At 38.8% G+C, this 25,402-nt stretch overlaps 2 protein-coding genes across 2 annotated transcripts; both read right to left on the bottom strand.

The window, feature by feature from the left end:
* Positions 1 to 540: 540 nt before the first annotated feature.
* Positions 541 to 12,268, bottom strand: LRIT3 (leucine rich repeat, Ig-like and transmembrane domains 3). The gene is made up of 4 exons (XM_041427799.1): positions 12,153 to 12,268; positions 10,420 to 10,898; positions 2,599 to 2,904; positions 541 to 1,604 (listed from the first exon to the last, which is right to left on the bottom strand). The coding sequence occupies exons 1-4, from the start codon at positions 12,266 to 12,268 to the stop codon at positions 541 to 543; spliced, it is 1,965 nt and encodes a 654-aa protein (XP_041283733.1).
* A 1,389-nt stretch (positions 12,269 to 13,657) lies between these two features.
* Positions 13,658 to 23,674, bottom strand: RRH (retinal pigment epithelium-derived rhodopsin homolog). The gene is made up of 7 exons (XM_041427798.1): positions 23,466 to 23,674; positions 19,910 to 20,100; positions 18,267 to 18,366; positions 17,409 to 17,562; positions 16,880 to 17,048; positions 14,662 to 14,840; positions 13,658 to 13,787 (listed from the first exon to the last, which is right to left on the bottom strand). The coding sequence occupies exons 1-7, from the start codon at positions 23,569 to 23,571 to the stop codon at positions 13,658 to 13,660; spliced, it is 1,029 nt and encodes a 342-aa protein (XP_041283732.1). The 5' UTR covers positions 23,572 to 23,674.
* Between the last annotated feature and the right edge of the window lie 1,728 nt (positions 23,675 to 25,402).

Genomic DNA, 25,402 nt, shown 5'->3' with positions numbered 1-25,402 from the left:
TAGAAGAACATCACTCCTTCATATCCAAAATCACAAACATAAAAAATAAGAAAATAAACAGGTGAGAAGAGAAGAGAAGAGAAGAGAAGAGAAGAGAAGAGAAGAGAAGAGAAGAGAAGAGAAGAGAAGAGAAGAGAAGAGAAGAGAAGAGAAGAGAAGAGAAGAGAAGAGAAGAGAAGAGAAGAGAAGAGAAGAGAAGAGAAGAGAAGAGAAGAGAAGAGAAGAGAAGAGAAGAGAAGAGAAGACAATGTTTTAATAAAACCAAAAAATACCTTTAACCATAGAGCCATTCCATGCTGTATTTTTCTTTAGAAGAACATCACTCCTTCATATCCAAAATCACAAACATAAAAAATAAGAAAATAAACAGGCAACATTTTTCTTCTATTCCCCCTCCTACCCACCAACATCCAGTAAGACTCTATTACACCAGATAACATGTTCTGACCACCATCTAGCATCAACCTGCTTCCAGATGCAGCATCACCATTTTGAATTAATTACACCTATTATTTATTTCATCTCCACCCTCACCCATGTTCAGCACAGATACTCAGACCTGGAGCCCTCACTTTTGAAGGTCATTTGAGAATCCATGCTTGATCTAGAGCAAAGGAGAAGTCTTTCTGACTCATCCGTGTACCTTCGTGCCCAAAGCTGGTCTCCTGCACTCAGCGTTCGAGGCTTCAGAGACAGTGTTTCAAATTGCACGTAAGTCTCTTTTGCAAGTTCAGCTTCCTTTGCAGACTTTGGTTTCAAATGAAGTCTTAAAACTTTGTAGAGTAAGAAAAATATCAAAGGTAAAACAACCACACATGCTGCACTGCTGGCCACTATCAGGATAGAAAACTCAGAGCTGCTTTCATCATTTAACCCATCAGTGGAGAAAACAACACACTGCTCTTTTGTAGGCGGCACGCCTTTGGGTGAGACACATGCCATATATTGAGTACTAGGTTGCAAACCATCGATTGTGACTTTGTTTTTGTTAGAATCAGTGCTGAGAGGCAACATGTCTTTCTCACCATACTTGGAGTATAACACAGTCACAGCGGAATTACCTGTGGCATTGACAGTTTTCCAAGTTAAGGTCACTCTTTCATCAGATTCACTGATCACTCTTAGGTTCTTCACAGTAACATTTTGCTCAGCCACACCTGCTGTGTTCAATGAAGTATCCTCACCTTTCTTGCTTGAATCTCCAATCTGCTTTCTGTTTCCATTTGTCACTGCCTTTGAAACTTTCCTTCCATCCAACATGAGCCTGGATTGCTTTTTGTCAGTAAATGTCATGCTGGTTGATCTTTCAGTACTCACCAGAGCTGTGGTGGTTGGTGTGATGGGAAGAGGTGTGGTTGTCCTCTCAGGCTCCTGCTTGGATTCCTCCTGAGTTGTATTCTGCCTCTCAGCCTCTGGCTTCCTCCCAAACTTCTGTGGTGACACAGTTGTAGTAACTACACCAACCACTGTGACAGTCACGGCAGCTTCTGACATTCCTGCCAAGTTCTTGGCTTTACATCTGTATTCTCCTGCGTCCTTGTAAGAAATTCCTGTCAAGCTCATTATGGACCACCTGACACCCTCTCCAGGACTTTCTTGAATTACTATGGGAAAAGGCAAAGAGTAAAACATTATGAATAGGAAGTAAAGAGGAACATTATTAGAATACTTCTTACCTTTCTGCCAGAAGGAATTACGTGTACGGAAATTTCAAAAATGAAACACAAGCAGTCAAAAAACCACAACAACACAAAAAATCAACCCAAATTTCCAAAACAAACTATGGAATTCCAAGCCATACTCATACATTAAATAAATATGCTCAGCTTGGGTCAAAATGGAAATAAATGTCTAGAGTAATTAGAATATAGTTTGTAGTTTCACTAAGAAAAACAACACATAAAGTGAAATCAAATGTCTTAAAGCTGCTATTGACTCTTAAATACAAGACCCACTGACTTCCTGTGACACTTACCATGCTACCCATTTAAAATGCTATCATAAATTTCCTATGTCCTAAGATATTTCAGTTCTCTTACCTTCATCAGACCTATGATGACTGACAACTACTTGGCATTAGCAAGTAGCATTTTTTACATTTAAGTTACTACATAAGTATCTGTCATAGCAGCTAGAATGATGTCAGACAATGATGCCTTGCATCAATTGCACACAGAAAACATGAATTTGGAAAATTCTGTGTTTATAATGCTGAGTTTTAAGTTGCTCAGTTATGGCCTTACTGCCTTTTTTAACATGAACATTTTCAAACAGAAGTTCCAGCAAAAAATTCTCCTTTCTAGCTTCTGAGTTGGGGTCCAGCTAACCCAAACTCCATTTCCCTTTCCTTCCCCCACTTCATCCATTTCTCCCTTCCACACACATTGTTCTTGTAACAGACCACATCCACAACCAAAACAGTCTGCTGGACCTGTTAAGACCGAGAACTAGACAGAGAATTCCATAACAGCTGTTGCACAGATACGATTGCCAGCTTGACACAATACATGGTCCATTATTACTCATTACAATGATCTCAAAGCACAAGCAACCCAACAATGTTTGTTTCTCCCATTTCCTATAAAAGAGCAGTTATACCTGTGTAGTTCACTGGAACATTGTCTGACCTATTCCAAGTGAGCTGTGGTGTTGGGTAGCCCGTGGCGTCACAGCGTAGCAGGACATTGCTGCCCAGTGGGGAGGTGATTTTTGTTGCTGAGGTCATCACAGATGGTTTAAGACACTGCTCCAACTCAGCTCTCTGGAACAAGATTCCTGCCAGGCTCTCAGGTCCACTACATGAAACCAATGGATCAAGAAGTACAACGGAGGTGTCCACAATTTTGGAAAATTCAATTAGCTTTGAAATGCGACAGTCACAGAACCATGGGTTGTCCTGAAAACCTGAGGCAAGGAGGGAAGTAGGGAAAGAAAAAAAAAAGTTGTCAGTCAATATATGGATATTGTGATTACAGTATGACACATGACTACCACCAAATACAAACAAGGACAACCCTGGACCTATTCTGAGTTAATCTTTTCTCTTTCAACTTGTGGTTTTTGTTCAGCTGATTGGTGGGGGAATTTTCTCAGAGGTTAGGGAGAACAGTATAAATGTTTATTAAGCTAAACTACTTCTTCACAGAAGTCTATGGGAGCATTTTGATATGCTGGCGTTACTTGTGCTTAACTTTGTTATTTATCTACCACATTCAAAACCACTTTGAAAAGATGTCTTAAGACTGATGATACATTTTCACCTGCCTGTGCCTCCTGGAAAGACAGCTTCTCTTTGCTTTGTGTCACTCTCCTCTCCTCTTAGTCCTTCTTTAGGGTCTTACAGCTTGACCTTCCCCGACTCTTTTTTCAATACTTGAGGAGAATACAATGGTTTAAGGGTTTAAGCTTACCCAACATCTCTGCCCCTTGAGAAAAAGGGATACAGGCTAAGGAGAAAAAGTTTTAGGCCAACAAAATTTTTATATGGCTCTGAACTACACGAATATTGTTAGAAGCTGGCTTCACTACAGCCTCTGAAATATATTCAAGAAGAATAACAGAAGAGTAGAAAATAGGAAGGCCCACAAAACACCATAATGACTACAATATTTTTATGATGGCACACAAGAACCCTATCTCTCTTCTGTCAAAACCAATAATATTTGCTTCTGTCAGAGTCAATAACATTTGCTTTTTCCAGTATATGAATTAGCAACTTTTCCCTATTTGTAAATTTATGGCATTGGAAGAGATTAACCACTTCTGAGGAATATCAGTCTAAATCCTCAGCTGGTATTGATTACCCCACTATGATGACTTTCACAGAACAACAGTGGCTTCACCAGGTAAAATACAATACAGCATATCACTCAGGAGTTCACGTATTTTCTTAGTGGACTCATAGTTTTGAATATGCCTTTCTCATTTTCTTCAAGTACTACTAATAAACAAAACTTATGGTCTGAAACAAGGGATGCTATGCAAGGACCCTTTGCTAGTGAATTTACTGATCAGTACAATAAACAAGTCATATAAGCCAAAGCAGTGTTGAAAGAAAAAAGAGCCCTGACCACCTGCAAATATTTTTCAGAATGTAATTTTAAGAATCATCAAAACAGCTACTGGAAAAATAGTGGGTTGTTCTGGAAAAACCTGCACATGAAAGAATACATGAATTTTTGACTACTTCTTCCTTTTATCACCAGATCAAGATTAGGTTATTTTAAGCACAATGGTAGTGATTGGTTAAAACTATGGTAAACCTCAATTAATCCCTGCTCTTTAAAACAACACTTGACCTGAAGAGATTCCTTGACTTTGACATCACAATCCAATTTCACCCCTTCCAGACAGAAGAGATTTTACATCTATTCACTACTTATTGTTTGTGGGAAACAGAGAAGAAGTCAAAGGAAAGTGTATCAACAATTGCTTTTCCTAAAAAAAGTCTCCAAAACTTAAAAATTTTGCCTGTGAACTTCACACACATATTCAAAAGGAGAAAATATACTATCCAAGTGTTTTCTATATCTAGGTACATCAACTGCTTGTGCTTATAGAAATTCTGCTCAATCAAGCACATGTTTGTAACTATTTGTGCTCATCTTTTCAATTAGGGAAGCTCTGTAGTCAGACAGAATACTCTGATAATTTTCTTTTTCTTCTCATTTTCTTGCAATTTTCCTCACTATGTTGAGAAATTTATTGCAGGAAAGGAAGGGTTTAATATTGTTTTTAACCTGCTTGAAGCACTCAAAACCTTTGAAATAGAACAAAAGAATGGTTACATTAGAAAAGACCTTTAAGACCATTAAGTCCAACTGCTAACCCAGCACTGCCAAGTCCAGCACTAAACCATGACCCTGAGGGCAACATTTACTTGTCTTTTAAATACCTCCAGGAATGGTGACTCCACCACTTCCCTGAGCTCCCTCTCAGTGAAGGAACTTTTCCTAATATATATACCTACACAGCTTTCATATTGTCCCAGTGTCCTGAAGAAAGGCCAAAGTCATTATAATAGGTATCATAAATTGACAGAATGAAAGGAATGATGAAGCAACAGTGAACAGTCCTTAGATTGGATGGCTGTTCAGTCCAGCCTGGGACACAGGTTTGACCATCTGAGTGTAGGGCAAAGGAAGAGTTATGTCAGTCAGCCCTTCATCTTCTCCATCCATCATGCTTCCCAATGAAACTGCCTAAAGAAGCAGGATTTACACAAATATATATAATAGACACAGCTACATGTGTTCCTTCCTTGCCCCCACAGCACAGCCCCTCAGTTTATCTGTGTCTTGCCAATATCTGACAGTCTTCACACTATTTCTAGCCATTGTAAATCACCAAGTTATGTGAATTCTCAAAAACATGAAAGCACTATTGAGCTGGAAGCAAGATAAAACACTGAATTTCAGTATAGTTCAGTGTTGAAGAGAACAGAAATGTGACTATAAACCTATTTTCCAAGCTACAAGGAGCATTTTGAACTTCATTCAACAGTTTGTACTGACAAGATGTTAGAAGTGAGAACAAACGTGAAAAAATAAAGAAAAGGTTAAAAAAGGGGGGGGGGAGGGGAATTAGAAAATGGAAAAGATTAGGGAGCTTTAATAAAAGAAATAATTTCTTAAGTAGCAAAAATGAAAATAATGATAAATCTCTGATGGCACACATATCTGAGGAAAGAGAATGTCTTTATAAACCCTGGATTCTTTTGTAGAAATATCAAGGCAGCTTGTTGATCTGAGAAAGAATACTAGCCAAGGCAAAACAAACATTGATAAATATTTATTAATTGCTATATACCAATGCAGTGCTATTTTAATATTAATTATTAATTATAAATTGTTCTAAAACCATTTATTTTAAATTTAGCATATTTTATATTTACTCTCACACATTCATATGTATGCTTGCACATACAATGTCAAACTTATATGTATATGTGTGTCTGTGCATGCACATTTTTGTAGTCTTCTCAGTAAGCGAGGTTTCCCTGGACTGTGTCAATATGGACTTTAGCTATGAGCAAAATTTCCTTTGTAAATCAGTAACCAGATTCAGACCATAAACTTGTGTAACCCACTGATTTTTAGTTGCTGCAAAATAGCAAGATGTCAAGTTTTGGGCTGATAGAAATATTCACCACAGCTTGGGTCAGACTACCCCAGGCTCTTTCCAACTGAACCTACACATTTTGATCCATGGTCCTAAACAGTGAATTCCAAATCCAACACTGTCACAGTACTTTCACCACATGCCAGTTGCTAAGGGAGTAGTTTCAGGAAAAGCAATATCTACCCAGTGGCTCAGCATAAGAGGTGGAAGCCTGATGGACCTGCAGTATTCCAAATTTTTGGCACCTCTGCATGCAACAGAAGCAAGATCTCAGATAACTGCCACTCTGTCAAATACCGGACTCTTCTGTTCCTCTCAGGGACTCACTAGATTTCCCCACATGAAAAATGCTACTGCCATCATTCCTGCCAGAAATGTAAATCTCTGCACAGCAGCCAGGGCTGGAATTTAGTTGTGATTTGGATCAAAGTATCAGGCTATGGCTCCAGAGGTAACCAAGAGGGCCAGAGGAATTCACACACTGCTCCCCCAGTCATTTGTAATGTTTAACTTTCAACTCACTCCAGAACTTTGTTCTGAGCTGCCCCAAAGGGCAAGCAAGCTTTCCAAGACAAAGCCAGACATGGGCCCAGGGACAGCAGGCACTCCAGGGTTGCTCACTGAAAAGTTTATAAATGAGACCACAGCAAGGATGGCTCTCTCTCTATCCTGTTGTTTCCCCCAAAGTGCAGCAGGTTTTGTACCTCCAAACTATTCTGCGTATCTGTCAGCCCTTCAGGCATACAACATACCCCTGCTATTTCATATTCCAAAAGCATAGATGAATGATTTCCAATGCAATTCTCACATAACTTCAGACAGGTCAGACTGAAGAAAAAACACCTCCATGCCCAGAATTACATTTGAGAGTCACTGTAGCATCCTGTAGAGCCCACAAAGAACCAAGGGCTAAATCTTACAAAGAGTAGAACAGAGAGTCAGCTTTAAAGAGAGCTGCCCCTAAACTGTGTGGATAAGAGCCAGAGTGAACCACTTGGCCAAAGGGCCAAGAATCCTTCCCTAACCCTCTTTCATTTAGCATAGTGCACACACAGAGGAACATCATGCAGTGGGAAGTAGTTAAAAAACCCAAACCTCTTAGTACAGAGATAATGAACTGGAATAAGGAAATGTTAACATGCCAGTCCTCTGGCAAAAGTAGCCTTTGGCTCCTCCAAAAGACTTTGAAGCAAACAAGGGGAACCAGAACTTTCTCATAGGAGCAGCCTTCTTGATGCTCAGTCAAGACACCAAAGATAAAATTGCCTCCTGGTGTTAAAAAATACATTTGCACAAACATATGAGTTTAGGGCCTTGCTGGTTTTGATCTTGTTAATTACATGCACATGACAATCTTGTCTTGCCAGAACCAGAAGACAGCTCAAGTCATAATTGATTATACTAATTAGAATCTGACTGCTGCGTTCTTGACTAGACAAAACCAGCATTTATTTACTCTGGGTTTCAGCTTCCAGCAGAGTTCTGGCTGCAGTGATCATTCCATGTAGGTACACAGGTCAGGCTGAATGCTCCCCCAAGAGAGTGGCTGGAGCATCAAAGTGTGCAATTGTGGGCATTACATTTTAAGGGAAACCTTAAAATTAGATTTAAAAAATGTTAAAGGTGTTGAAAGGGAACCAATAACTATGGTACAAAATGAAGATAAAATAAAAATACCACACACAGCAAAAAAAAAAAAATGCCAAACCAAACAAATGAAAAAACCCATCAAAACCAAACCAAACAAACAAAAAAAAAAAAACAACAACCAAACAAAATCAACCAAAAACCAACCAACCAACCAAAAAAACCACAAAAAACCTTCACGTTATATTAGAAGCTGGTGAAAGAAATAGTGTGAAAGAAATGGTTAGGATGGCAAACAGGGAAGGAAAACCTATGAAAGCTTACAATAAGAGATGGTGATTAGTTTTTCTGCATGTCCATGCCCTGTAGGACAAGAGGTAATCAGCTTAGTTTGCAGTAAGGGAGATTGAGGTTGGATATTAGCAGAAACTTTCTCACTACCCTGATAGATAAGCACTGCAGGAGGTGACCATGGAAGGCTCTGGGGTGGTCTGGCCACAGCTTTAAGAACAGCACAGACTTTACCAGAATGGCTCAGCTCCTCTGGATCTGTATCCCCATAGGCTAGGTCCTTCCTGACCACGTATCTCTGTAATCCCTATCTGTAGCTCAGAGGAGAAGGAGGATATCTATGGGATGCACTTCTTTCTCAGGCTCCAGCAAGGCCAGTAGAGAAAGGAGGGCCATCAGAAGGGAAGCACTAATACCTAATGGAGTCTAAGTAAACTTGGCAAAATGACCCATGACATAAAGAGCACTGCACTTTCTAATCTTTCTAATCTCCAGAGAAAGGGGATGTTTTCTTATTCACTATAAAGTTTCTTATGTAGCAAGCACTGTCTGTCTGCATTGGGATAAACTCATAGGAAAACTATGATGTCCATGAAAAAAAAATAATTCAGCTAATTGAGTCACAACTTACCCAAGGTAAATTTACTCAATATAACACAAGGAAAGTACCACCTTGCATTTTGCATTCTCAGGTGCAAATCTATAACGGCTGCACAGAGCCTCACTTAGCACCTAACAGTAAAAGAAAAAAGGAGAAGCAAGGTTCTGTTTAAACCAGTGTGTGCTCCTCTCTGGAGGCCTGTGTTAAAACCCAGCTGTAGTTCATAACAGAAAATGGTCCAAAGGTCACATCCCAAGCCTTCAAAGAACTCAATGCTGGCATCAGAGGGTTTGCCAGGACTACAGGAGGCTGGAAAAGTGCCTGCACCAAGGAAGCGTGCAGATGATTCCCAGAGTTAAGGGGAGAGAGGAGTGTGTGAGGGTTCAATATTTTTTTGGTGCTTTTTTTTTGTGTTGGGGGTTATTTTATTTTCTCAGTTCATTTTATTTTGCCTGAAGTGGTGAGGGCTATGTAAGACAAGGAAACCAATTAATCTCTGGGACTCCCACATGAGATCATGAGGATTAGATCTAGCACAATCAGCTCCCACTTTACAGTTTCCTGTAGTCTTCAGTGTGGGGACAGGGAAAGCAGTACTGAGAAAGACTTACTTTTACATTTTCACTCTTTTATTTTCTGTCCTGAATAAATAAAAAATCTTTAATGATGCATGCTTAGCCATACTTGTGAAGTCATGCAGCCTACTTGCATCTATTAAGTTGCTTATATAAAATATAAGAGAATGAGAGTTCAAGCTGCAGCTTCTGCTGTGAAACAAAACAGCTGAACAAATGGACACTGAATATTGGGAGTTTAGATCAAGAAATTGGAAATATTGGGCAATACAATGTAGGACAGATCTTTACCAGTGCTTATAGAATTACTGCAGTAGATACAGCCAGCTGGTTTTCCTCCCTTCCACCTGCTGCACTACAAACACATCAAATTATGCTCTTCTACGTAAACAGTGATAGAGAAGAACAGTATTGATAGAACTGTTCCATCTTGAGACTGAAGAAGAGAAAGGGGTTACCTTGGCAAGACTAGGAAGTGGAGATAAAGTGTCAGATAAAGCACAAGGTCACAAACAGAACTGATGCAATTGCATGCTAGAGAAGGGGATCAAATTATGAAAAAAATCAGAGTCAGACCAAATTATTCTTAAATACTTACCTTAGACACTTTTATAAAAAATAAAATTAATAAATAGGGATCATACTCCTATTTTCTCTCATATTCAATATGTAAATTGCAAAAGACTTCAGGATTATCAGTCAGCTTTAGAGTAACGCAAGGTCAGCAGAGGTCCCAGGGAGACCAGAGCTGCCCTCTTCTAAGCCACCAACACTATCTGCAGCATTGTGTCACAGGACAGACTCCATAAGAGCATCAGCTCTACCTGCTGGCTTGGCTTGGGAGCCTCTGGAACAAAGCAGTTGCAAATGGACATGCTTACAAACACGTACAAAGATGAGGGAAATGTCTCCAGAAACACAATGTAAGTCCTGTATTTCTGTAGCTACTGAATGGCCTGCAATCCTACTACTTCTGTAGCTACTGTATTCCTGCAATCTGGATTCTCATAGCTTTTACTTCAGTTTTATAGCTTTGAGGTAACAACACACATGGAGTTCACTATCTTCATTTCATGGTTTTCTGTTACCAGTAGAAAATAAATAAATTACCACAGAGCAAACCACAAGAGTGTCCTGGGTAAAACCCCCTCTCCTGAATCCTAGGCTAGTCTCCTAACTGTTCTCACTTGCAATTTCATGTTCAGGTATATTTTGGTAAGGAATGAGACAGGCTGTTCAACATACCCAAGATTACTCTCTGTGTCACCAGAATGTCTGTGCTCTTGGACACGATAGCTCCTGAGAAGGGGGGCCAAATGTCCATGAGGTCTGATGGCAAGGTGGTCAGCTTGTTGCTGGATAGGTCCAGGTAGGTGAGGTTTCTCAGGAAGCGGCCAGCATCAGCGGGAATGCTGGTCAACTTGTTGTTGTGGAGATCAAGAGTCCGTAAGTTGGGCATCTCGGCCAGGGATTCCCAAGGGAAAGTTGAAAGCAGATTACCATCCAGCCTCAGCTCGTGCAGCTGTTTCAAGTTGTAGAAGCTGCTGATATCAATGTTGGCTACACAGTTGTAAGTGACCCACAGGTATTTGAGATCTACCAGGTAGTAAAAGGCTTCAGTGGGAATCCTTCGTATGACAGTTTTCTCTATACGCAGTTTTACAGTATCCACAGGAACATTCACAGGGATCTCGTACATGTCAGGGTCATTACAAAGTACAGATCTAGCAACAAGAAAAAAAAAAAAGAAAAAAAAAAAAAAAAAGAGGGAGAGAGACATATTTGCATTTATTCACCAGAAATTTGAATTTCAGATTTAAATGCAAATGCTGTAACTTTCTGCAACACTACTACCAGAACAAAGAACACGGAAATCAAGAACAGTCCTCTGCATTTAAAAGTTGAACAAACTCCACAAACATGGAGATTCTAAAGAGAAAAAGAATAAAAATCAGACCTGATCCTTTCACATGAAACCTAGGTTTGCTTTATTCTAAAGTATATAAGCACCACCATCTATCCACCCCTCACTCTAGTGACAACTGAAAGACAGAAGCCATTGTACAAAGAATAATACATGCATGTATCTTAAGTGGGAAATGCATGCCCCTTAATTAAAAATATTAAAATTCAAAATTAAGATTATTAATCTCTATTTTTTTCTGTATGATGAAGATTCAAAGTATTTTCCATACTTACCTTTTGGAATAGACTGAAAATTGAAAATATACCAAAGAAAATTTAGTAAAGAAGAGCTTTCTGGCCCTCTTGTTGATGTCTATGTACAAATTACTTGCTTTATAGAGATAAAAAAAACTTTCTGCTCACAATGATTTCAGTGAAATGGGATTTCTCAGCATTTTCAGTTATTGGATTTCAGGAAACAATTTCTTCGGGGTATATTGCTTACACATCCTAGCTTGAAGAATTCTCTGCCTTCAGTAAGTCTATCCTTAATTTTCTCCCCCTTTTCTCTAGATTATTCCTCTATTCTACTTGTTCCTCATGCAGCTTTATTCCAGATAGCCTGTGACAATAAATAGCAATGACAAAGAGTATGTCCTAAAATTGACATGGCAATACCAGGTCACCACATTTCAAATTAACCTCCTTACTATCACAAATTACATAATTTACTGCAGATTAAAAAAGTACTGTATTTATTTAACCAGAATCATCTTACACTAGTTAAGTAGTTTGTGGAAATAGAAAGGACATTACAATAGTAGGAATGTCATGGAGCAGAAAGAAATTGCCACCTGCAAAAAATGAAGATTTAGAGTAGCTATTTGCTAAGTACAAAGCCATAATCACCATCTGCTCCTGTTCAGGAATGCTGCTAGCCATAGAATGCTAATGTAAAATATGCCTTCATTGCAGCTATTCTAGAAATAATTTGCAATGTCTGAGAATGTTATCTCCAATTTCTTCAACCCTTTTCCTCATAAATGGCCCTATATAACAAATAAAATATATACCTTGTTCCAGTGCCATCACTTCTGCCATGGTAAACGCAAGTGCATTGTGAAGGACAAAAGCCATGAATTTCTTCAAAAAAACTCATTAGGAGATAGAAGCAAATAAACAGATACATGGCTTCCTCCCAGAAGAACTGACATGAAGAAATGTGAAGGCTTTATTCCTAGGCATTCATGTGCAGTGTGCTACAAATGTGAATGTAGCCAACCATTTAGTAACAGCAGATTACAACAGATTAGCCCAGATCTGTGGTTGCTTAACCTTCAAATGTATCCTGAATGCCATCAGTTAAAGCAGCTCACTCTTTAGTCTGTCAGAACACACTCTGCTTCAAATCACATCCAACCATGCTCCAAGGTTGTTTTAATATGTAGATTGTAAAGTTAGTGTGTAATAAAATATCTCTTTTCTTCTCCTAAGAGGCAGTGCATATATTTTACTGTCTATAAAGTGTTCCAAGGTTCCTGAAGGAAATCTAGTACACCATGAGGACATTGCTTGGCATTTTCTTTAATACTGAAAATGGCAAATTAATAGGAAGCCCAGATTCCAGAGCTTTCAAAAAATCCCGTAAAAACAGGGTTTTGCCAAAAATACATAAATGGTTTAAGTTTTACACTGCAAACCCAAACTGCATATGCACAAACACATAATAGTTGAAGCTAAATCTATACAGTCATCTTTTTCACCCTGAATAAATCCATTACTCATACTGACAAAGTTATTTCTTGAAAATTAAACATCAGACCTACATAAACATAAGATTGACTCAGAAGTGATGAGAAATTACCATAAATATTTACTCAGTTTTATGCACCTCCCAAGTGAGAAGCTTTAGGGTACATTTGTCACATTTTCAGGACTTGCTGTGCAGTCACAAGCACTAGAAACATGCTACTTACAAAACAAAAGCTGTCTTTACTACAAATTAACTTGGTTCTACCAGTCAAATTTTTAAAAATACTTTAAATATGCTGAAATTCCTTCAAAACCCTAAAACCTAATAAAAGATTCTGTGGGGTGAGTGTAGATATTTTGACACCCTAACATATTCACAGAAACGGAACTTTGCAAAGCATATCAACATGGACTTGGTATGGACATATACAGCCACAGGGAGTATCCAGAATATTTGAAGTCTGAAAACTTTCAAGGGGAGCTGGTGGAAAGTACTGCATGAAAGAAATTAATACATAAGAAAAATCTGCGGTTATTGAACCTAAGAAATTTGCACTTGTGTCTCTTCTGGCCCCTCTGTCACCTTGTCTAGCTCTGTAAGAGTGACAGTGGCCACTTTGCTACCTTTTTTTGTTTGGGACAGACATATTGGACCAATAAACCTCACTCTCAAACTAAAGTCTTGGCAGATTTTGTCTCCTTAGCTTCTTTAAAAAGATTACTGTGACTCACATAAACCAGCTAGCTGGGAAAGATTATTATTCAAAAAGAAATTGTCCAAAAGATTAATTAACTTGAACCCAGTTTTCACTCCTTTCCATGTAATTTATGCAGGCAAATGACTGGAGTTCTGCGATGTCAGTGCACTTTGAGACACACTCATGGGCAAAGCATTGTTTATGGTTATCTCTTGCCTTGTCTGACATCGCACCATTGCCAGGATCGCCCTCCGAAACCTGCAAAGGGCAAGGAAGGGAAAACAGAAAGATCATTAGCTGGAGAACCAAAGAGAAGGGGAAAAGTTGATATGATGGTCTTAACTATTACAACAGTTTTCAATTTTAATAGAATATACTTAATAAAAAACCATGTATTTGGAATTCAAAAGGACCTGGGTCTTTTTCAGTTCCAGGTGTAGGACTGTAAAGTTAATTTCTTAAATGGGGATCACAGCAGCATTTGTTTATTCCAGGACAGCTTACAGCCATAACAAAGATGAACTCACAGAATGGGAAAAAAACACAGATGTTTTTCCATTGACTCAGCAGATATGTTCACCTAGGCAGAGATCACAGGCTCTGCTTGAAGGTTGGTAGCAGAGACGGGAAGAATGCCTCTTTGCAAAACACAGTCCTCAGTCAGAGGCACTGGCTGGATTAGAGCCAGATTTGTTATGCTTGCTGAAATCAGAATAGGCTTAACCTATTTACTGGAATGAAAAGGGTCAATCCATCCTAATGCATTAGAATATGATACATCCCCAATCAAATACTAAAATCTACACCAGTTACATGTCACTAAGATGCACACACTTTGGCCACAGTCATTAAAACCAGTCTACTACTGATGCAACCTAAAATCTCCTTGAGAAAACACAAATGGGTCTTTGAAAAGCTATATTAGTATGTTCTCAAAAATATGTATCAATCCAGGATGTTGTGATGATGATCATAACAATTTACTTTTTCTGTCCAAAAGGTCATCTTCAGTAAATTAACAGTGGCATACCCTTTGCTCTTCACTAATCAGCTTGCCATTTTTTACAGGTGATCCTTCTATACTCAGACGATATGCTAAAATCATGAAATAGACAAATTTGAGAACACTTACTTTTTGTTTGCAATGACATAAATGCAGGGATTATAGAATGTGGAAGATTTTGCGAAGAGAGGAGCTATGATGGCCATTGCAGGAGAAATTTTCTTTGGGTCTCCAAAGGAAGACCACAAACACACAACAGAATATGGAGACCATGCCACCAAGAACATTATAATCATCACAACAGACATCTGTAAAATGAGAGGAACAGATACATAACCAATATTACCTCAAGATGAAGACCTCACAGGAAAACCTCGTAACAAAAGCACATACGACTAGGTGAAAACAGAGCTATCCTGAATTAAACAATATATAACCAAGCACACCTGACACATTCTGACAGTTTACACTGAAATCTTACTTTGGGGATTTAATAGCACACCTCTCTGCCATGTCTTTGGCATGGTGTCATTTCATTACGTGCAATATTCCTTCAAAATCAGCACTACTCATTCGGTTAAATCTGCCTATCAGGAGTTCAAATTTCCAGAGAGGACTTCACACATGAATTATGACCCCCCTAACAAGTCACTCTGGGATGCTATTACAAACAATAAATACGAACAGAGACAAAAATTTAAGCCAAATATTTAATTTGGCGCTGAATAAAAATGTTTTATAAGGCTTAATTATGAAACCATTAAATAAAAGAAAGCAAATGTTCCAGGACATATAGTTAAGTAACCCAGAAGTCTCTGCTTGGTTCAATTCTTGGAGCAACATAGACATGTTCAAGAATGATACAGAGGAGGTATCTGAGCTGTCACGTCTTCTCTACCTGTCTGCAGAGAGAACAAACTGGGCAGCCTGGGGCTCACACCCCAGGACATGCCATGCCACAGCCAGACCTGGACAGTGACAAACTGGGGGTAGTAGAGGGTAGGAGAGGTCATCAGCTGAGACAGACTTTTCTGGATTTTGTCAGGTACATGAATTGGCAATGGAAATGTCATATGAATCAAGAGGACAAAACAAACCCCTAGAAAACCAACCAAAACTGCTGGGCTGCATACACACAGGATTCCCTAGTGCTGCTCACCTACACCCCCAGTTAGTCTTTCAGACATGAACAAAATGAGAAACAAGAAATAAACAGCTACTTTGTATGAGTTGCTGTAGAGCACAATCAATACACAAGCAGTGGCTCTCACAGAAGATCCCTATTTCAATGCAAACACAATACCAAAATGTAAGAACCCTTTCATTTAGAAGTTTGGTGCATAGAAAGCTTAGAGGATGCTAATTTGCAAAAAGCAGAGAGTAGTCCAGTTCTAAAGATGGATATTGCTTAACTCCAAAGCATTATTTTTTTCTCTTTATTTTTATTATAACTTAGTGTCTTCAACTGCAAAATAGGAAAAATGCATTTTCTTCACAAATATGAGTCTGAATTTTTAACTGAATCCTCAGTTTCAAGTATTCTGAAAGTTCTTCACAAAAGTAAAACACTCAAATTACTCTTTTTAGGTAAAAATACTATTCTTCAGAACTTAGCAATGAGAAGTTTTTTCCAAGGAATGCTGTTTACACTGATAAGTAATTCAAAAACATAGGTACATACTCTTCTGTCCAATTCTCTCTCACTTTTTCATCATGCCCAACCATAAATCACATCTTTACACAAAATCAAAGGAGCTGGTGAACTTCAAGATTTCTCAAGGACTTTTATACACTAAAAGAATGTCAACCTTCCAGGCAGGATATATCTTTTCATGCCATAACTCACATTTGCTACTGCTTACATAAGAGATAAGCTCAACAGACTGAAAAGAACAAGGGATTGGAATTACACAGCTTGGGAGCTGGAAATGCACTCTCTTTCCTAGGCCACAAGTTCAAGTGAGAGTTGACCAATCCATTTCAGACCAGACACATCTGTGAACCAAGCAGGAAGCCTAAGGACTCTGCAGACACACAGTAAAGTTCTCCTAGGGCACCTTGAAGGTACATTTCTAGGTAGTGATAGAGGAGAGAGACAAGGAAAATTCACAATGTTCTCAGCCTTCAAAGTAGCTATTCATCTGGAGAGGGTATTAGACCAAAAATAAGGAATCTAGAGTGATAAATCAAGCTAAGAGTTTTCACTAAGGCTCAGTATCAGCTAATATTTAGTATAAAAGAAAGGGGGAATGTAGGAAATCTAAATGCTTATAAGCCTGCACCACTCCTTTGCAAATAGGACTTTAACACAAAGAACATGCTTCAAGCAAAACATGCACTCATTTACCTTTGTCACATCTACTTGGTCAGACCAATCTATGTTAATGCTCTCCAGGCAGTTACTGCTGGCATATTTTTTCATTGTCCGGGAAACATTGTAATAACAGTAAAACATGACTGTTAAGGGCACAACAAAATTAACAGCAATTACACTCATTGTGTAGGAAATAAAGGACCTGATAAGACAGAAAAACAAAACAGAGTAACTTACAAATAGCCATCCTGGAAAAGTTACCAAAGAATTTGGTATTTTGATTTGATTATGACATTTTTCAACAAGCTCTAAAATAACAAGGAAAATTTTTTTAGCTATTTTTTTTATTGGAAAGTACAAGTATTGAAGTTTTGAAGCATATCTCAACTCCTACAGGGTTTTTTGCTAGACTTGTTCTATGTTATTTCTATTGTTTTAAATTATTGTTAAAAATTTTGCTCCATACTTCAGAAAGAAGCTATGCTCCTACAGCGGTGAATTAAACAATCTTAGACTTCAGTGAGCCTGGAAAGTTAAAAGAAAGCATGAGGGGGAATCTTACGCATCATTTTTCCTCCAATTTACTGTGCACGTTGCTCCGGTGGGATCCGGAGCGTAGCTGGCCCAGCCTGCGGTAGGCATGGAAGACCAGAAGACGGCATTTATCCAGGCAGCAAGGATGAGAGTGGCATAACTACGGGTGGTCATTCTTCTTCCTGCAGCCAGGCACAGACAGTCACAAACAGCTCTCATCTGCTGCTTCTTTCCAGTGTCAAGCTAGAGTGACAGGTGGCTTCCAGCAAGCACATGAAGAGTTAATAAAGACCCTTTCCGAGGCTCGCAGTCCCAAACACTGCAGCATACCTGTTTCATTCTGCTGACTGACATCTCAGTCCTTGCAGCTTTTAGACCACTTGAACACCATCACCCATTCCAACTCAGCATACAGGCTGAGTTGGAATGGGTGATAATCATACCCAATACACCCAATCCCAACCCCACACCGAAAGCTTATTATGCAACACAGCATTCAAGCACATCCTTGGAAGATTGCAGGGGAGGAATTAACTGCTACAACAGAAAAACACCCAGGGGGTGTTAACACAACAGAGGCACACACCTGCTTGATAGAGGTCAAAACCTCACACAGCCAGAGGATTTTTGTGTGCTTTTCTGCATGGATGTGGCCCTCTAAAGACTGAAAATGGCCATAAAAACACAATCTATAAACAGAGTAACAGACTAATGATGAATTTTTCACTTTAAAGAGCAGTATGCCAACTAGGTAACTTAACCAAGTACTGTAGGTTCAAGTCCTGCCCAATGCTGTAACTACGGAGTCATTGATGAAAAAACAATAGAATCAAATCAGAATTTTATTCCTCCCAACAGTGACTGAGTTTTGACCCTATGTCAGTACCTATATCAGGCCTGCAGATGGTCAGGTACCGATCAACAGCAACAACAGTCAGCAAACCAATACTCGCCATCCCGAAAAAGATATTTAAGGCAGCATAGATCTGAAATTAAAACAAGCAAGAAAATAATTTCTGAGAAATCTTTCAAAGATGCAAGCGCAAATCTGTGTACTGAATCAACACGATTCAGCCAGAGTTCGCTTCCATAAGCAAAGTCTTAAAGGTCTTAATTCAATGCAAGCAATTTGAAGACAGCTCATTAGAAAGTAAACATTTCAAAAGCACCTGCTTGTGTGCCCATTAGAAATCCTAAAGACAGCAGTCTCAAAATCAAAGAAACACTGTCCTTCAATAAGTAAATTTTGAGATTCAGAGTTTAGGGGTTTATTTCATGTTATCAATATATGTCAAGGAGACCTGAGGAGTATTTGGTCTATCAGAAAGAGTTACGGCTTTAGCAAACATGAGGTTCTCAATTATCACTCTTTCATCTGTTGTGATGATTTGAAAGATGTGGCCCACTGATTTACCCCTCATTTTTAAGTGTGTCAGATCTTTTGCACAGAACAACACATGCTGCAATCCCAGCATACTCCAAATGCATCTGCCTGGTCATCCCATGGGAAGCCTGACCAGGAAGGATGACTGGAATGCCTGTGTTACCTCTGGCACCCCAGTAATACAGAGCCCTGAGCCAGAGCACACAGCACCAGCAGTTATAACAGAACCACATGGCACTCAGCCACCTCAGATCACAGGATTCATTTGGTTTAGGTCGACATGAGCTGTGCTTCAAGTGCCTTAACTCTCCAGTCAGTGAGATCTCTCATCAACCTGAACACACCACAAACCAATCCAGATCCAAAGATGTTAAAAGTGAGACTTCCTGCCAAACAATGACTGAATTTTGACCGTGAAGGTACTGTCTACTGAGGCAAGTGATCTCAGACTGTGACAGCATCTGTTATATACATGTCCAAAATGTTTGCCTTATGACATATTTTCAGTATATGCCTTCACATTACTACTCATATTTGTGAGCACTTAAGCCCAACAGTCTATAAATTACATAAATTAAAATCACAATATACAGTGAGCAAAGGCCGCCATCTCTCTCCTATGGAAGTGCATGCTTTTCAATCAGTCTGCTCTTAAAAATAGGCGCTCTTAAAAGTAGGCTAAGTCTTTAATGGAGACCAAAAACCTTAGAGGCCTTCACTTTGAATATCCTATCAGTCCCATCCAAAAAGGACATTCATTTGCCAAGCAGAACTCACCATCAAAACAGTAGACGCAATCAAAGTTATTTAGATATTAGCGAAATCATCAAATGTGCCTGTGCTACTATAACCATCTTCATTTCAGGATTTGATTTTCTAAGCCTTCTTAAAGCTATTTTAAAATGTCTAGTTGATAGATATAAGGTTACACGTAAATGTTTTCAGATTGTGAATATAAGCTTAAAGTGAAATTCACAAAAAAACCATCTCCAGAAATTGCTGACATCACAGAACATCAGCTTCAGGTCCAGAGTCACATTCTGCATCTCCACCTTATCTCTTAAAATAACATGAGGTAGAGCCATTACTTACTTCTCACTTTGCTTTTAAGTGCTGAAACTTTCTCTCTAACTGAATTGCAATACCTGGCATCCAGTATATCCGAATTTCCAGCTTCCATGCAGGTCTGAGGCAGCAGACATGGGGTAACCAATGCCACTAACACCAATATCAGTAAAAGCCAAGTTGATGATAATTGCGTTGGTTGCTGTCCGAAGCTCTTTGTACTTAACAAAGATGCCTAACACAACAATGTTACTGAAAATGCTTATCACTCCTGTAAAAACAGAAAAAGGAAAACTTTACGAAAGGTACCCACCAGCCAGTAATACACATGCAGAAGAAAATGCAGCCTATTGTAACATGTAAGTCCCAAAAAAGATTTCTTTTCAGTCAAGTACAAGTTTGCAAAGAGGATAGACACCTGAAAAGGAGAGAAAAGCTTGTCCAATTAGGCAACCTTCACATGGATTCAGTAAGCACCAATAAGACTTTTGATGTAATGACAACTAGCAGAGCAGAAATTCAAATGCATCTAGGATTACATTTCAAACACTCCGGCGACCAAGTACAGCGTTGACCTCCTCGGTAAAGAAGAATTCAGGCCGGTGACTGGTAAAATAAAAAGGGTTATAAAAAAACTTATGCTCCTAGATCTACAAGAAGGCCACTGCCAACCCCTGAGATTCAGCAATTTTAAAATCAAATGAGGCAAAATCATAATTGCCCCTCAGCTATCTCTCTTTTAACACCACCAAGGATGTCTGTTCTCAGGTGCACGTCTCCTGTTGGAGGTCTAATCTTTTTTGGCCTCACAGATGTCATCATCTATCATATTCATATACTCACACATTTCAGGAATGACATTGATCCTATGTACTCCTAAAATTTAAATAAACAAGGAGCTGAGGATCTGATTTGAAATGAACACCACAGTAAAAAAGCCACATGCAGTGCCAGTTCTGTCAGCTCTCCTGTTGACAGATAGCATGTCATCTCTTGGGGAGAGGGAGCAAAGGAGAATTAGAAGTTTAATAATGCAGACTTTTTATGAGGCATGTTTTAACAGATATTACAGCTACCAATAATGAAATCTGACATACAACAAGACTGTAAACTTGTATCCTCGGGGTGAAGAAAAGATCCTTCTAGAAGCATTTAAATTAAATAATTCAGAGTCCAGCCTTAAAAGTAAGCGGTGAAAGGGGAGGCAATGAAAAACAGGGAAGAAAAAGTGGGACCTATATTCATTAAAAATGTTAGTATCAGTAAAATAAATTAATAATAGAGCAAAGAAAGAGAATGTTTTGAGGAACAAAATATAAGATGGAAGATGGATTCCATCTTGAACGAAGCAAGAAAAAGCACGTAGATACAAGAAATGATCTCTTCTCTGTTTCTGAGGTACAGGTCAAGCAGATGAATGAAGTTTCTCCAGGCAGCAGTTAAGCAGTGCCCATTAAAAGAACATTGAAGCTGGTCAAAGTGCTGGAGCACAAATCTTATGAGCAGAAGCTGTGGGAGCTGGGGTTGTTTAGCTGGGGGAAAAGGAGGGTCAAGGTGACCTTATCATTCTCTAATAACCTCCTGAAAGGAGGGTGAAGCCAGATGGGAGTCAGTCTCTTTTCCCAAGGAACAAGTGATAGGGTGAGAGGAAACGGCCTCAAGTTGCACCAGGGAAGAGTACTTTTGGATATTAGGAAAAATTTCTTCACTGAAAGAGTTATCAAGCACTGGAACAGGCTGCCCATGAAAGTGGTTGAGTTGCCATGCCGTGGAATATGTAGATATGGTGCTTGGGAACATAGTTTAGGGTGGGACATGGCAATGTTAGATAGGAGTAGCAAAGTAAAAAAAATTAGATACAAGTATAACACGGAATTTACCTTTCCAGTTAGCATTTTAAAATTATACCAGAGAATTCACCACTATAAGCAGAAAGACATCCATGAGGCAGCAGAGCCTGCTGCAGCCTGAGCATCCCTACTGTCATTACAAAAATGAATACACTGACCAGTGTAATGCTTAACAATTACTTCATTCCCAGAAAACAAGAGAGAAACACTTAAATCTTTTAAAGAGCAGAATAATGATGAACACTGTAGCCAGACTTCATTCTTATTCTTACACTTCTGCTTATTAACAAGGCTTAAATCTTCAAGATGTGAAATTTGCTGCAGTAAGGCCGGTGCAAAGCAATCAATCATACTTTCAAATACTTTATGGACTTCATTGCCAAAAAATTTTCTCATTAAGAAAGTAAAGATTTATTAGACTCCCCCAATCATAATTAGAAGTAGAAAAATAAAAAAAAAATCCTAAAACTGCAAAGTAATCCAACTTTTTTTTTTTTTCCCATGACATTTAATGTCCATGCAAGATTAAGAAAGAAGAGCTGGCTTGATTCTGGCTAATTCCATTGATACCCTATGATCACCAATGATAGCTTTGATCTTGAACACCAGCTGGTCAAAGCTATCTGAAAATATTACCTTGTTACATACTACATAATCAATTTTAATAAAAATATAAGAGGTATATCTAGGCTTCCAATACTTGGCAATTATTTATCTCTACAGCTTCTTAAGAAACCTACTGCTCTGTGTAGCTGTTCTATTAATTTCTCCAAAGACCTTATATAAATTATTGTCTTTGCATCCAAAAATACCCACTTTTCCAGCACAGCAATTTGATACTCACCACTTCAGACATATATGCTAAATAAACTGCGACCATCAGCAATACTATTTCCTATAAATGTAAAATACATTAATATTGTAAAGTATTTTTAAATCTAACTACAGCATAGAAAATTTCGTGGTACAGTCAATGAATAAAGACTAAACTGATTTGATTTTCCATAATAAAGGTATTAAAGGCCTGTTTTTAAACATTGCATTCTGGTTAGGTGGATATTTCATTACTATAGCATTCAATGCTTCAGTAAAGCACTACTGAAGAAGCTGTGGTGATATAATGAATAAGTTTTTAAGGGAAGAAAAAGAATAATTTTATAATCATTCAAGTTTAGCTAAAGACCACTGCAGTCACAGGGAACAAACATGATGTGAAGCCTCACAGCGTGCTTTTCTAACACGTGTCATTGGTGAAAAATACAGCTGCAACTGGAATCTGCTCTTCTCTGATTAATGACCAGCTCCCTCCCTCTAAGTCACATTCCAACCCTTCCCCTTACATCCCCCTAACAGACACCCGCTCACATGCTCAGACTACACAGATATTAGTACAAACGTGTGGCCCAGGAGAAATCTCAAGATAGCTTCGAGCACATCTCAGAAAAATGCAAGATGTGACAGCTATGCCCTATTTTTATCTATTTTGCAAGCTGGCAGAAACTAATTCTCACTCTCTTCTATAATTACATATCAACAAAATGTATTTTTTGAGACACAACGCTGCCTTCAAATATAGAGCAGAAAACTTAGATTCTGCACACTTCAGATGTTCCTGCATATTTCAGTCAGGCAGCTGATTGCTAACTTGTCAGTAAACATGGAGAAAAACCATCAGACAGCTGTCTAATACAAAATGAAATACCATCACTATTACTGTACAAAATGAGCATTCAGATTTACAAGTTCTATTTTAAAAAGTTACGCAACAATTTGCCAATGCCCATACCTGCTGTTATTAAGTAAGCTGCAACTATGTTGTGCTCAGTCTGTGTGAAGGCTGAATGAGCTTCATTGTCACTTTCTGAGGAATTGGATGAGTCATTCCAATGCATTTTTAACAAAAGACTGTCGTCTATCCTCTGAAATAATTCATCAAGAAGACGAAACACTACAAAACCCTGTCAGGCAAATTCTTTCATTATTCAACAGACTCACTGAACAATTAAAACAAGGGGGGGTAGGTAGGAGTTGCCCCCCACCACTGACAGCTTCCAAGCGTGATTTGATTGGACTAAAGCGGAAAGAAGTTTACGCTCCCAATCTATGCAGGAGATTGTTAATTAAAACAAAGAGCAGCACAGAACTGAGCAAATTTTGAACAGCGTGCTTAAACTTCATTCTTACTGCTAATGAGATTAACTGTCACATGCCCCCAAACTTTTTCCCCTCAAACCTCTTGTGCAATGCTTTGGAAACCTCAACAAAAGTTGACTCAGTTCAATCATCAGCCTGATTTGGAACTAATTCCCATCATCAGGCATAGCACAAAAACCTGCAGTACAACACGAAGAGACAAATGTCAGTTTCCTTAAAAACGGGATAAATATACTCTAAAGCCCATCCCTTCAAATCTTTAAAGACTTACTTCTCCAAGATTCTTTGTTTGATTTAAACTCTCTGACAAAGACACAAGAAAAACACATTCCAGTATTTTCCTAAGTGAAGCATGACTTTCAGAAAACTCAGCTGCTACATTTCTAAAACAGCCTGGTCTATAGAAAATGGTTGTTGAATATGCCTCCCTCCCTTAAACACAATACATGTAAGTTTACTTTGGGCAAATTTTTCAAAGCATCTTACTGGGCACTTTTCAAAGATCTGAGCAGCAAAAGCTCATGTTTTCTTCCCTTCAACTATGAGGTACCAACACATCAAAGCAAAGACTCTTTAAAAAACCCTGCATAAATAATAGCTGCAATAAGTCCTTGCCCAAAGGACTTACACGGAGTACCAGAAAGCAGCTGTTCCCCCTCAGCTCTGCTTCATACAGTTTTTGCCTTCAGTCAGTAGTCATACTGTGTGTAAAAGTGACAAAGATGAGCACCAGTGGTTCTTCAGCTGTATGTGGTTCACAGGTAGGTCAAGCAGGTCCCAGGCTAGGGCAGTGCCTTCTGAGCAGCAGTAAGGGTGCAGTGACACAGGAATACAGTCATCCTATAGAAAGTACACCTGAGGAGCTCTCTCTTCTCTAACCTGTGAAATACTCATAGAGTATTCCCTCCCACTCCTTAGTTCTCCAAAACAAACATCCTGCATCTTTCTTCTGAATATAAAGGTAAAAAAATTTTTATATAAACTTGTGCAGTCACAGCATTTAATCATCATTATTACACACGATCTCGCACCACAGTCCTGCGAGCAAACGTTTCCTTTAATGCCCCACATCTGCACTCACAGCTCTCAGGGTATTTGTATTATTACAGTGATTTTCCTGTCAGAAGAGGATTAGGCAGGAACAGTGTGGGAGGGCTCTGAAAGGAAAGATGATCCATTTGGCAATGAAGCCACTTTCCTCGTGCAACACTGTCCTGCCCTGAAAGACTTGGCATGGCAATAATTTGGTATCTTTGCTTTCCTCCTCTGACACTTTGGCAAGATTTTCAAAAGCACCTCAGATCTTGCAGCTTCCACAGAAGTCAGAGATTGCAATGATGAATGCCTCAAAAAAGCAAACCAATACTATTTTTACTCAGATAGGATTCCAAATGTACAGTAGCAATTAACAAAATAAATGTTATACTTGTTGATTTAAATACAACTTTCTAATACATGCAGTCCCTCCTATGTACCAATTGTTTCTCTCTTCTCAAATTTGACTAATTTTACAGCAACTAGAACTGACAGAGAAAAGTCAAAACTAAAGGCAGACATCATCAAAAGTAT

The sequence above is a fragment of the Onychostruthus taczanowskii genome, unplaced genomic scaffold (assembly GCF_017590055.1).
Source record: "Onychostruthus taczanowskii isolate IOZ18803 unplaced genomic scaffold, ASM1759005v1 scaffold12, whole genome shotgun sequence".
Classification (NCBI taxonomy): domain Eukaryota; kingdom Metazoa; phylum Chordata; class Aves; order Passeriformes; family Passeridae; genus Onychostruthus; species Onychostruthus taczanowskii.
The sequence above is the reverse complement of the archived record's forward strand: the minus strand, read 5'-3'. Positions and strand labels throughout refer to the sequence as shown.

Bases quoted from the DNA above. Each gene is read 5' to 3' on its own strand.
- RRH (XM_041427798.1), bottom strand. From the start codon at position 23,571: ATGCATTGGAATGACTCATCCAATTCCTCAGAAAGTGACAATGAAGCT. The intron at 17,563-18,266 runs GTACTGACATAG...GCCTGGCTGCAG, and splicing joins CATCTGCAGGCCTGATATAG to GAAGAAGAATGACCACCCGT. The intron at 17,049-17,408 runs GTAAGATTCCCC...CTGTCTTATCAG, and splicing joins AATTGGAGGAAAAATGATGC to GTCCTTTATTTCCTACACAA.
- LRIT3 (XM_041427799.1), bottom strand. From the start codon at position 12,268: ATGTATCTGTTTATTTGCTTCTATCTCCTAATGAGTTTTTTTGAAGAA. The intron at 2,905-10,419 runs GTATGTTGAACA...TCCTTGCCTCAG, and splicing joins GACACAGAGAGTAATCTTGG to GTTTTCAGGACAACCCATGG. The intron at 1,605-2,598 runs GTATAACTGCTC...CTTTTCCCATAG, and splicing joins TGTTCCAGTGAACTACACAG to TAATTCAAGAAAGTCCTGGA.